The sequence below is a fragment of the Pipistrellus hanaki genome (assembly GCF_964339955.1).
Source record: "Pipistrellus hanaki genome assembly, chromosome: 2".
Classification (NCBI taxonomy): Eukaryota; Metazoa; Chordata; class Mammalia; order Chiroptera; family Vespertilionidae; genus Pipistrellus; species Pipistrellus hanaki.
The window spans coordinates 156,295,803-156,309,311 of record NC_140504.1 but is presented as its reverse complement, the minus strand read 5'-3'; the positions used below and the strand labels follow the sequence as shown (position 1 = coordinate 156,309,311).

Here is a 13,509-nt window from a genome sequence, read left to right as displayed (position 1 = left end):
GGACCGTGAGGCCAAGATTAGATCATGCCCCTCTTCTCTTTTTTGTGTCCTGGTTAGTTTGACATATAATTTGGGAATATGAAGGTCACAGATATATTCTGACCGGTGGGTCTGGTTTCTGCAGGGTTCCAGTGAACAGAGCATGCTGTCTGAATGATGACGAGAGTCAGGTTTTTATATAATCGAGGTTATTTATATCTTTTAATAGGTTGGTGCCATGGGGTTCTTTTTAAGCCCGAAACTGAGAGTCAGAGAGAGGTCTGGATAATAAATTCAGCGTCATCTCTTAGAACAATAATATATCAGGAGGGTATCCAGGCTGGAGTGTTTGCTTGTGATGGAAACAGGGGAACTGTAAACATTTTATACTGCTCTATTCTTGCTAAATTTAAAATGAAAACACGATGCAGATTTTTTTTATGTGGAGTGTGTTTAAAGGGAGATAATGTTCCCCTGTATTAGAGGGGAACAGAATCCAGAACATTCTCAGCTTTGTAGCTTTGGCTGTAGTCTGTGGAGCCACCCAGCAAACCAGTTCTTGGTCTTTATTCAGGGCCATGAAGCAGCGGGGGCAGGCGACAGAGGCTCAGGCGCCTACAGAAAGAGCTGGTTTGGTTTGTCTGACAGCTGCAGTGATTTATGAGAGTGCTTGTTAGGGACCATCTGCTGCTGAGAGCCGCCAAATGAAAGGCTCACAGGAGGAGATCAAGGAATAGGAGGGGGAGGGCTTGTACAAGGCAGGCAAGGACCATCGTAATTACAGCTGTTAGAATTGTGAGTTGATAGGTAACTGTAGAATAGTATGAGGTGGTACAAGTAGCACAGGCTTTGGACTTGCACAGACCTGGCTTTACGTTAGGTGAATTGTGTCCCTTCTCTTGAGCCTCCATTTCTTCATCTATAAAATTGGTATAGTAGCCCTAGATGGTTTGGCTCACTGGATAGAGCATTGGCCTGCAGACTGAAGGGTCCCAGGTTCAATTCTGGTCTAGGGCACATGCTGAGTTTCGGGCTAGATCCTTAGTGGGGGTTGTGCAGGAGGCAGACAAACCACGATTCTCTCTTATCATTGATGTTTCTATCTCCCTCTCCCTTCTTATCTGAAATAGATAAATAAAAATACTTTTAAAAAACGAAATGGGTATAATAAACACTCTCTCCCTCTCCTGCTGTGTGAAACTGTACTAACATAAAAGTCCAAGTGGAGTTCCTGGTGCCTAGGAGAGCTCAGAAAGTGGTAGACATTATTAATGTTTGTCCATGTGTCCATTTAATTTGCTGATTCATCAGCATTAATTCTCCTTTGTGATTTCAAATAGAGACACCTTTTCAAATAGATGACTGAGCAGCAATAGCTCATGTGATCAGAATGGAAGTATAAAACAGTCAACATGCATTTATAGGTATATGTATGAGCATCTAAATGGCACACAGGAGTGCAGTAGGTACCTCAAGTATGATTTAATATATACAGCCACCTGGCCAATAAATACAATAAAAGAGACATCACCTCACTCACTAGTAATAGGGGAAATCACAAAATAAGACTGAAATAAGATTTTGCTTCACACTCACCAGAATTGTAAAAATTTTAAAGTCTGAAAATATCAAGTGTTAAGGAGGATATAAAGTGAAGGAACTCGCCCTAACCGGTTTGGCTCAGTGGATAGAGCATCGGCATGTGGACTCAAGAGTCCAGATTTGATTTCGGTCAAGGGTATGTACCTTGGTTGTGGGCACATCCCCAGTAGGGGGTGTGCAGGAGGCAGCTGATTGATGTTTCTCTCTCATCGATGTTTCTAACTCTCTCTCCCTCTCCCTTCCTCTCTGTAAAAAATCAATAAAATATACTTCAAAAAAAGAATCACTTAAAAAAAAATAAAGTAAGGGACCTCATATACACTACTAGTAGGAGTTTAAACTGACATGGCTACTTTGGAAAATGATGTGTCAATGTTTAGAAATTTGAAGATGTGCATATCCTATCTACTAACAAATTTTGTTAGGTATAACCGAAAGAGAGTCTCCCACATGTAGTTAAGTTGATGCGTTTATAACTGTATTATTTTAGCAAACAACCTTGTTATCCATCTTAGTGGGAAACCTTAGTGTCTAACCTTAGTGGGTAATGGATGCATTCTTTAAGGCAGGGGTCTTCAAACTACGGCCTGCGGGCCACATGCGGCCTGCAGAGGAGTCTGATCCGGCCCGCCAGGTTTTTTGGGCAGTGAGCGCAGCCAAGGTGTTACAGTAGGAATTAGTAGTTCATATAGTCCGGCCCTCCAGCTCTCTGAGGGACCGTGATCTGGCCCCCACTTTAAAAAGTTTGAGGACCCCTGCTTTAAGGAGCTAAAATTACATGTGGTACCAGCATAGGTGAATTTTAAATAATGGTGGGTAAAAAAAAAAAAAAAAAAAAATGAAGTTGCAAACAGAAAACCATTTATATATGGGTTGAAATTGTGGAAAACAATATTGATATATTGTAAATGTTTACCTACATCTATTATAATAAAAGGGTAATATACCAAATTAGATTGAATATCCTTCCAGAAAACCTTCTGGACGAAGGTGGGGCTGCGAGGGAAGCCTGGGTCCCAGGTGCCAGAGGAAAGCCAGTGCTGGCAGTCTGGGGAAGGAAGGCCTACTCTTGCATGAATTTCATGCATCGGCCTCTAGTATATAATAAAAGTCTAAAGAAATTATTTGGCTCTAGCTGGTTTGGCCCAGTGGATTGAGCATCAGCCTAAAGGGTCCACAGTTCGATTATGCTCAAGGACTCATGCCTGGGATTATGAGCTTGATCCCCAGTGTGAGGCATGCAGGAGGCAGCCAATCAGTGATTCTCTCATATCACTGATGTTTCTCTCTCTTCCTCTCTGAAATCAATTTTAAGAAATTTAAAAAAGAAATTATTTGGAATGATAAATATTAAATTCAGGGTAGTATTAAGAGAAAAATGAGGGAGTGGTTAGAAAGGTTGCCTAGGGCTCAAATCCCAACTCTGTCATTGACTTACTAGGTGAAGATCCTTAGACAAGTTTCTGATCTATGAAATGGAATAATATTACCTACCTGATAGGTATGCTATGGATTAAATGAATGAGTACAGGTAAAATACTTAGAATAATACCTAGCAGATAGTAAGTGCTACATAAGTTTTCGTACATAGTAGTAGTATAGCTAAAGTCCATTACCCTTAGGTATATTAGGAACTATGCTAATAGTTTCTGTGCACTCATTTCACCGTTTCCTATGAAATAGGCATACCTGTGCTATCTAGTAGACAGAGGCCAGGGATGCTGCCAAACATCCTACAGTGCACAGGGCAGTCCCCCTCCCTGGCAAAGAAGTATTTGACTCCAAATGTCGGTAGTGCCAAGGCCGAGAAACGCTGAGCTAACTCTAGGGAGCCAGCAAATACAGTTTTAAGAAGCTGGAAGGGATGAGAACCTGAACTAGTTGACAAATAGCACCGATGACCATCATGCATCCTCAGGCCTTAAAAGCTGTCAGAAAGGCCCTCCCGAAGGTATTTTCCATGATGGAGGGGAACTATTTCTTTGAGGCACATGTGTCAAACACAAGGCCCGCGGGCCAAATCCAGCCCGCCAGGCCTTGCAATGTGGCCCTCACCGCGCTGTCATCACTGCACTCCGCTGTCAGTTTATGACATTGTCAGTTTATGACTGTTCAGTAAACCATTCGGCCCGCGATTTAGGCTGGATTTTAGATTTTGGCCCCTTCTCTGGTTGAGTTCGACACCCCTACTTTGAGGGATAGCCATGTGATGGCTCTTCTAACGCAGCCAACTCCATCAAAGGGCAGAGGAGACCCCTGGACTCACTAATAAGCTGCTCGCTGCTCTTCCTTGGCCAGGTCTCTGAAGCCGCACTCTCTGAAAGACGTATAATGCTGGCCACATCTATAATTTCAAGTTTTCCAGGATCCACATTAAAAAGTTAAAAGGGACAAATGAAATTAAGTTACTAGTATAACCTATTTAATTCGATATATCCAAAATGCTATCATTTCAACATGTAGTATTGAAATCTTTTACTCCCTCCCCCCTCGCTACCTTTGAAATTTGGTGTGTATTTTATGTTTGGACTAGCCACATTGCAAGTGGTGAGTTGGGACATGTGACTGGTGCTTCCAGTTCTGGTTGTGCTGCTCTGGAAGGTTCTGCTCCTGGGACTTGGTGAGGGATTTGCCTTGGTCCCTGAAGCCCAGCGGCACTGCTGTAACCCAGAGTCAGTAAGCTGAGAGCAGGAATCCCTGGCCCAGACTTCCAGGAATCCCTGGCCCAGACTGCCGAAGGTGGTCTGCATGCGTTCCAGGATCAAAGCGGGGCTGGTTTTCTGTGTGGTCTGTGCCATCAGCATCTTTTCTGTTTCTCATTGGCAGGTGCCTCGTCCCCAGACATGGAGCCCAGCTATGGGGGAGGCCTCTTTGACATGGTGAAAGGAGGTGCCGGCAGGCTCTTCAGTAACCTGAAGGACAACCTGAAAGACACCCTCAAAGACACATCTACCAGAGTTATACAATCTGTTACCAGGTACGTGCCTTCTTCCTGGTTGAGTTAATGGACCTTCGTGGCCCCAAAGAATCTGGTTACCTGCCAACTACCTGTGTGGCTCAAAGACTGGCAGTTTTGTGATGCCATTTCATGGGATCTGATTGCCTGAGCAGGGTCACCAAAGCCATAAAGTGGAGTCCTTCTGAAGCTACAAGCACAGGCAGGAGGCCCCAGCTCACTGGTACATGAGAGCACAGTGGGTTGTCATCCCTGGCTTTTGAACCCAACATCCTGAGTTCTAATGCGTTGTCTGCTCTTGTTAACCATGTGACCTAAGGCAACGTCATCAGCCTCTCTGAGCTTTGCTTCTATACCCTGGTAGGATTTGTGCCCTTGAGTGTTTGAAAATTAAATGAGGTAATCGTGTCTATGCAATCTGAATAAACAATACTCATGTATTGCAATCAAAACAGAATTTTGTTTTTGTATCTTAATAGTCATTTAGAATTTATTTACTGGGAGAAGTTTTCTATTCTTTCACACGTATGAAAACTTCTACCAGCAGACCATATGAATTTTTAAAAATTATTCCTAGTTATTAGAAAGTTTTAGGGTCACTTTAAGTTACAGTGTGCAGTTTTAAATCAGAAATTCAAATGTCAAGGCCAGTCTTGGCCAGTTTGGCTCAGTGGATAGAGCATCGCCCTGTGGACTGAAGGGTCCTGGGTTTGATTCCATACCTTAGTTGCAGGCTCGATCCCTGGCCCGGGCACATGTAGGGGGCAACCAAGCAATTGATGTTATTCTCTCTCTGTCTCTCCCTCTCCTGTCCACTCTCTCTAAAAGTCAATGGAAAAATATTATCATATGAGGATTAACAGATTCAGATGTTAAGTCCAATTATTGATCAACATTTTAATCTTCGTTCAAGGGTAAAATTTACCCTTTCCCTCCAGTCCTCAGCCAGGGCCTGGTAGACAGAAAAAGGATGTCCTTTGTTCTTCCTCCATCACTTCCTCCCCTGACACCTGAGGGCGATACTTCCCTATGGGCAGAGAGCCTGGAACAATGATTGTTAATAAATAAGCACTGTTTTCTGAGTAGATTCTATTCATAAATGGAATCTGTTTGTACAAACTATGGGGGTGCACAAGTTAGAACAGTACATGTAAGCTACTGAGGGTGTGGAATGTCTTCTCTTAACAATGCTCCCTTGTTGGAGGGAGGTTTGAGGGACCTCAGAATAGGCTGGCTAGTGGGAAGTGTCCCCGGTGATGATGTGAAAGTGATTGAGAGAGAGCAACCATGGCATGGCATATGTAGGTCATTTTAATTAAATTCCTTGTCTCGCTTTTAGCTACACGAAAGGAGATTTAGACTTCACTTATGTTACCTCCAGGATTATTGGTAAGTTTCTCATGTGCATTTACTGCTCAGATTCAGCTTTCAGTTGCTGCTCATCACCACCCCCGAGCCGTTTAACCCACCTTCTTTCTGTGTGACCCTCCAGTGATGTCCTTTCCTCTGGACAACGTCGACATAGGATTCAGGAATCAGGTTGATGACATTCGGAGCTTTTTGGATTCCAGACATCTCGACCACTACACGGTGTACAATCTGTCGCCCAAGTCCTATCGAACTGCCAAGTTTCATAGCAGGGTAAGCAGTTTTCGCTCTGGGATCACATGGTTGAAGACATAACAGGATATTTCTCCTCTTAAGAGCTATCCCCAAAGCCTTTGGCCTGTGGCACATGAAGCTGGAAAACGACACACTGTGCATATTTCTAGTCACAAAGTACTTATTAGGCTTTAATGGTATATTCTGAAGATTTTTGGGAGGTGAAAATATTTATCTGTCGATGAAATGCCATCTGAGTTGGGGCCTCACACCAGTGTGGTTGGTTGCTCAGATGTTAGGGCGCATTGCTGTGAGGCTCAGTTGGAGCTTGAACTGCTACATAAAGCATTTGGCTACCTTTTTACTACAACACTCATCAGGCCTGTACCTGTCCTTATTGCTACCTGGCATCATGATGAGGCAGTGTAGCTAGACCAGTACAGACATACTAGTATTAATGGGAATAGCCTTCTATTAATGTAGCTAGACCAGTACAGACATACTAGTATTAATGGGAATAGCCTTCTGACATTCAGTAAAATTGCTTCTTCCAGAAGTGAAGCTAGCACATACATAGCCTACACTGTAGGTTTGGTAATCCTATTACTAATATTAATAGAAGTGAGTGCAGCAGCCAACACTTAGAGAGTGTGTACACTGCGCTAGGGACTTGCCATGCAGTATCTCAGTAAATTCTCTCAACAGCCCTCTGAAGTAGATGGAGAAACCGAGGCACAAAGAGGTAAGGTAACTTGCCTAAGACCTCACCGTTAGTACTGACACTGTTTCGGGGGAAAGCTGGATTGCCCTCTAAAGGAGCTTTTTGCAGATAAACTGAGAAATATTCCTCGTTCAGGAGCTTTGAGAGCTGGCTTGGGTTTGAATCTAATATCAAGCCTAATATTCCTGGTCGCTGAGTTCTTTTTGTTTTAAATTACATTTATTGGGATAACATAACTTTATATAAGCTTCAAGTGTACAATCCTAGAATACATCATCTGTATATTGCATTCTATGTGCACCACCCAAAGACTGGTCTCCTTCTTTACCTGAATTCTTGATTTACTCACCAAGATAAGGCTTTTTCTCTCTCAAGAACATCTTCAAATATTTTGACTTAGCCTTTAGATATGTTTGTTTCTGCAACTGCATTTGAGTCTTGTGATAAATAGGAAGGGTTTTCTATACATTGGACCCTTTAATATATATATTTTTTATTGATTTTTTTTTTTTTTTTTTTTTTTTTTTTTTTTTTTTTTTTTTTTTAGAGAGAGGAAGAGAGAGGGATAGAGAGTTAGAAACATCGATGAGAGAGAATCATTGATCAGCTGCCTCCTAGACACCCCCTACTGGGGATGTGCCTGCAACCAAAGTACATGCCCTTGACCAGAATCAAACCTAGGATCTTTCAGTCCGCAGACCGACACTCCATCCACTGAGCCAAACTGGTTTCGGCTATACATTGGACCCTTTAGAAGTGAAACCTGATTTCTAATATTTAAGATGGCAGCTGATGGTCTATGCTGTGTATCTAGCACCTCAGCTTTGATGCCAGAACACATTGTGCTCCAAATCCCAGTTGCCATCAATCGTGTCTAGGCCTCCGTTTCCAGAGCTGAGGGTGATCTGCATGCTTCCTAAGATTCCTGCCCCAATGTTCAATATGGAAAGGGAGGGTTTTGTTAAGGACTCTGTCTTCTCAGAGTGTTCACCAAATAGCAAGAGATAACCCAGCGGTTCTCAAATTTTACTGTACATCAGAGTCACCTGAAGGGCTTGGTAAACACCCAGGCCCAGCACTGCCGATTCAGCAAGATAGAGGTGCAGTGAGATTCTGCATGGCTAACAACTTCTTGGTGCTACTCCTCTGTCGCCATGGGGACCACTCTGAGAAGCGCTAATGAAACCACTCTGAACTGGTTTGTTCTAAACTGGCATTCTCTAACAGAGAGTTTAAGTGCAGCTCCTTCAAATCCTCTGTACTATCTGCTCTTCCAACGCTTATATTACCTAATGCAGAGCAAGAGATGTCAAACAAGATGCGGGTAGACATTCTGTTTCTAACTCATATGCAAATCTTTTGAATTGATTTTTTTTTTTTCTTGTTTGGAGACAAAGTCAGTGCCATCATTTTTAAAACGAAGGGACTGTGGAACATCCTGCACAGTATTTCATAGAAATTTTATTTGATCTGAAAAGATTTGTGATAGTCTGGAACATTTTCCTTCTGGAAGTAAATAAAGATATAGTATCATTATAGAAGCATTCGTACATATGAAGATGTCTCTTTGGGTAGTATTATAAAAGCAGTCACAATAAAGATATTTAAAGAAAGCTGTCTATTAGCGTAACTACGTATTTTGTGACCAATCTTAACAGTCTTACCAAAGGAACCAGGAATTAATTACACATTGACTTTAAACTGCCACAGGTGGCTAGCTCTCACTTGCCTTAAAAGGGCAAGAAGCATGTTTATTTGATTTGATACCTAGAATAGTGCCTGGAATGGCTAAACATGTCTCGGACAAATGAATGTGTCAAGGACTGTTAAACACATAGATATAAATATTTGGTTCTTGTTTCCAAGGCACGTACGCCTAGTTGGAGAGAGAACCCAAGACATTCTAAAGACAACTGCAAATAATATGTTCAGTACCTACTGAGGGAAATTAGCGAAGGGAGACAGCAGTGAGAGCTGGACCTTGAAGCATGAATAAGTCTTGTAGAGGTGAAAGGTGTGGTGTTATTTCTATTTTTTAAATAAGTATATTTTTATTGACTTCAGAGAGGAAGAGAGAGATAGAAACATCAACAGAGAGAATCATTGATCAGCTGCCTCCTGCACATCCCCTCCTGCTGGAGGTCAAGCCTGCAACCCAGGAATGTGCCTTTTACCGGAATCGAACCTGGGACCCTTCAGTTTTCAGGCCAACACTCCATCCACTAATCCAGCTAGGGCTGGTGTTATTTCTTTTCCATGTAAATTGTAGAATGTGTCTTACAAGGTTCTTCATGATCTGGCTGCTACTCTGACTTCATCTTTCACTGTTCTTATGCCCAGAAAACCCAGGCTCCAAACCAGGGAACACACACACACACACACACACACACACACACTCGCACGCACACACACACACACACACACACACACACACACACACACACACAGTCTCTGCATGAGCTGCTTTCTCTCCCTAAAAAGCCATCCATCATCACACCGCCCCCACCCCTTCCTTGTTTACCTGACTTCACTAAGAGGAGGATTTCCACAAAGCTTTCCCAGTCCTTTCTCTCTAAAACACAGGAGTGTGTAACACCTTAGCTCTTTGCAGATAGTCCCAGAACTCTGCCCAATAGATCTAGACCAGGAGTCCTCAAACTTTTTAAAGTGGGGGCCAGATCACGGTCCCTCAGAGAGCTGGAGGGCCGGACTATATGAACTACTAATTCCTACTGTAACACCTTGGCTGCGCTCACTGCCCAAAAAACCTGGCGAGCAGGATCAGACTCCCCTGGGGGCTGCATGTGGCCCGCGGGCCGTAGTTTGAAGACCCCTGCGTCTAGACCCTCTGGCAGAGCTCCTGCAAGCTTCAGTTGCCTATCAGGGAGACAGTCCCAAAACCTTGGTCTATTCAGCTTGGCTCTGTTTCTGATGTGGCTTTTTTCAAGCTCCTAGTTCTTTCTCTCCTCACTATGGGCTCCTTTGCATCTCATTGTTGCATTACTTAGAAAAGTTCTCTTACTTCTCATCTTCCAGTCCATGAAGCCGGAAACCATTTCCTCCTCCTTTCAGGTCAGTGGCGGGCTAGGTCTGCAGTTAAATATTATTTTAATAAGTGCATATGGCAGAGTGTTCCATAAATAGCCAGTGTTGGAAAAGACTAAATGGGAGACTGGTTTTATTTACAGACTCACAGAGTCCTGCTCTGTCTTTATTTCCGAACTCAGTTACTTTACATTTGTATTATGTGATATGTGCTTGGGGATATGGGCAGTAGTGGCAAAGACAAGCTGTTTCTATGCTTTTGTCAATAAATGGAAGATGGGATGAGTGGCCACCAAATCCAGCCTGGCTCTAAAGTTCTAACATCTAAATAATGTGTTCCAGTGCCTCTTTGAGCTTCCTTCTCCTTCTGCAGAAAGGAAGATGTGCTGTTGGTAGCATAGAAAAAGAACCCCATTGGCTGGCCGGTGTGCTCAGTGGTTGAGCATCAACCCATGAACCAGGAGGTCATGGTTTGATTCCCCATCAGGGCACATGCCAGGTTGTGGACTTGATCTCCAGTAAGGGGGAAAGGGTGTAGGAGGCATCCAATCAGTGATACTTTCTCATCATTGATGTTTCTACCTCTCACTTCTTCTATGAAATAATAATAAAAAAAAGAACCCCAGCTGATTCTTTTAGACTCTCCCTTCATGTTGCCTTTTTCCAACCTCATGTTCTTGTAGGATTTCTTCCCTTTGGGGAATGACTTGATTGTTTGAAAATATATTATCAACTTGGGCTTCTTTAAGAGATCATGATTGTTTGCAGGTGAACCCTCCCCCGCTTTTCTTCCAGAGTTCCCAAAGTTCCTCAGTGTTTCTCTTTGGTTTGCTGGTTGGTGAGAGGGGTCAACCAAGGAGCAGTGATGCCTCATCTTCCCCGCTGCCACCATGCATTGCTGTGAGGACGGGGAGGAAAGGGGTAGAAAGAAATCCTGGCCTGAGGGTCAGAGGGCTGTGGATCCCCACATTGTAGCTCTGTCAACTTTGGTGACTTGAATGTTTTAACGGTAGTAAAATGTGACCATTACATGAAACCTCACAAACATACAATGGGATTGTAATAAATACTCGTTAGTCAGTGTGGTATAATGGAAAGCTCCCAAATTTACTGCTTTTATAACATACACAAACTTAAACTTCAGAAATGTCCCTAAGTTCCTATCTCAGCTGTTCCTCTTCCTGGGCAAGGTACTTTACCGCACTTGAGACTCAGTGTTCTCCTCTGTAAAATGGGGCTGACAATAAGAATACCTGTCTCACTAATACTCAGGACATGTTCTCTAGGTCAGTGTTTCCCAACCTTCTCTCATGATGAGAATCACCTGGTGGAGTTGTTAAAACACAGATTCCTGAATCCCAACTAAGAAGTGCTAAACTAGAATTTTTGGGAACATATAGGTAAAATTGTATACTTAACTAGTGCTCTAAGACAGATTTTATATACAGAGCACTAAGTTAGGTATGCAATTTTACCTATATGTTCTCAAAAATTCTAGTTTAGCACTTCTTAGTTGGGATTCAGGAATCTGTGTTTTAACAACTCCACCAGGTGATTCTCATCATGAGAGAAGGTTGGGAAACACTGCTCTAGGTTTGCATAAGAAGGAAGTCTGACAGCAGTGCCTGCCGCAGAGTAAGCATTCAGTAAGTGGTAGCCATGATTAACATGGGTAATAATAAAATGCCGCAATAAATGATCGACTGAAATACCCATGTCCTCCAAAAATGGTTTCAGATTCTGAAAACACTTGATATGGCTCTTCAGTCTGATTTTCCATAGCAACTTGTGCTCTAAATGCTTAGCGAATTGGATGCTTGCGCCGTCTTATCTTGTGCTTGGGGCGACAGACAGATGTACATTGAATGGCATCCAGCCTGGGTTCTGTTTTGGCCGCTTTCCCCACTGGGTGACATCATGGCAGCCTTGTAATCCATATGGCGTGTTCTGTGCCCTGCAGCTCCGGGAGGTGGTCAAAGGGACTGGAGACAGTACAGTGAAGTGCCACCTGCCCTAAGACAGTGGTGCTTACTGCATGAAACTGTGAACCAGAGAGAGAGAGAGAGAGAGAGAGAGAGAGAGAGAGAGAGAGAGAGGAAAAATAGCTTGCAGTGACTGAATTCCTTTTTAGAATGTTTAGGGTTTGTTTATGCCTTAATGTTTTTTCCCCTTTAGACAAAGCACATGCTTTAAAAAATTCTAATTGTATGTTTGCCCAATGATGTACAATAATATGTCAAGTAAATATGTAATTATAGAGCACTTTAAATTAATATTATTTACTTGATTGATTTAATTGTTCTGGAGCTGTTAGTCTATTGTGCTAAGAACAATTTGGCAACTTTTAGCTGAGACTCATTATAGATAGTAATAGTGTTTACATGGGTGACATATAGTTTCTAAGAAGTTTAGAAGTATTATTGGGGAGTCCTAGCTGGTTCTGCTCCGTAGATTTAAAAAAAAAGGGGGCCAGAAACAGCCCTGAATAACATTGAGTAAAAGGAACGTGTTGCGGAGTTTAAGCCAACAAAGGCCCAATACTGGGTGACCCTGCATTGTTTGGTAGCTATGTCAAGCATTTCAACCATTTTGTTTAATAAACCATATCTGTCATTCCTAAAGGTATAGAAAAGTGGTTAACCAGAAAGGTTCCTCATAATCATCTTGTAGAAAAAAGTTACAAATTAACCGAAAAGAATGAGCTTTCTTGGCAGCCCCTGAGCGCAAAACATCATGTGTGATTATTATCTGGTTACCAAATTGGGCAAGCCAAACAGAGTGCTTCTACATCCCTTGCTCCACTGTGAAATATTAGGAGTTTGAGACGTTTGGGTTTTCTTAGGCCAGTGGTATTAGTGTTGTAGAGCACTTTCTGATGACAGCATCCACACAAAAACTGCTCTTTCTCCAGAATTTCCGACATCAGCAAATGGCACCTGCTCCCATTCTTTTATCCAGCCATTCATGCTGGAAGCCTGGAGTCATCCCCGACTCTCTCCCATTTCTCTTTTAAGTATACCCCTCCTCACTCATGCACTGCCACCATGAGATCCCTCACCTACTCTTGTGTATAGGTATTCCATTTCCTCTTTACTCCTTAATCCCTCAAGTTTTTTGCACCTGCTGCTACTAATCTAGGTCTAAGTCCCACCATCCCTCCCTTAGACTTCTCAGCAACCTCCTCACTGATCTCTCTGACTACCCTCATGTAATTCATACCCATTACTAATTCTGGATCCTGAAGGTTCTTTGGAAAATGCAGATCTGAGCATCACTCTCTTACTTTACCCAGCTCCTAACAAGGCCTGACCCCCTTCAATTTACACTCTCACCATACAGAGTTCATTTATTTTTCCCACTGTCTGACCTCAGGGCTTTGAACTGACAGTTACCTGATGCAATAATAGTAATAGCTACATTTATTGATCACATTGTGTGTGTCATATTCTGAGCTAAGCCCTTGAAATACATTCTCATGTAATACCCACAACCCTGACAGGTAGGTAGATAGGTATCATTTACCACATTTCATAAAGAAAGGCTCAAAGAGGTCACAAATGTTGCCCAAGTCTAAGCTTCTCTTTGTTATTTATTAAATTAGTGA

General features: G+C 42.6%; 1 protein-coding gene across 4 annotated transcripts in view; it reads left to right on the top strand.

Annotated features, from left to right (window-relative positions):
* DNAJC6 (DnaJ heat shock protein family (Hsp40) member C6) overlaps positions 1–13,509 on the top strand; it is a 128,379-nt gene that overhangs the window by 79,340 nt on the left and 35,530 nt on the right. For all 4 annotated transcript variants that reach the window (XM_084871363.1, XM_084871364.1, XM_084871362.1 and 1 more), the window contains exons 2-4: positions 4,408–4,558; positions 5,877–5,926; positions 6,030–6,178. In XM_084871363.1, the coding sequence (XP_084727489.1) occupies positions 4,408–4,558; positions 5,877–5,926; positions 6,030–6,178 (350 nt within the window). The remainder of the gene's footprint in view (positions 1–4,407; positions 4,559–5,876; positions 5,927–6,029; positions 6,179–13,509) is intronic.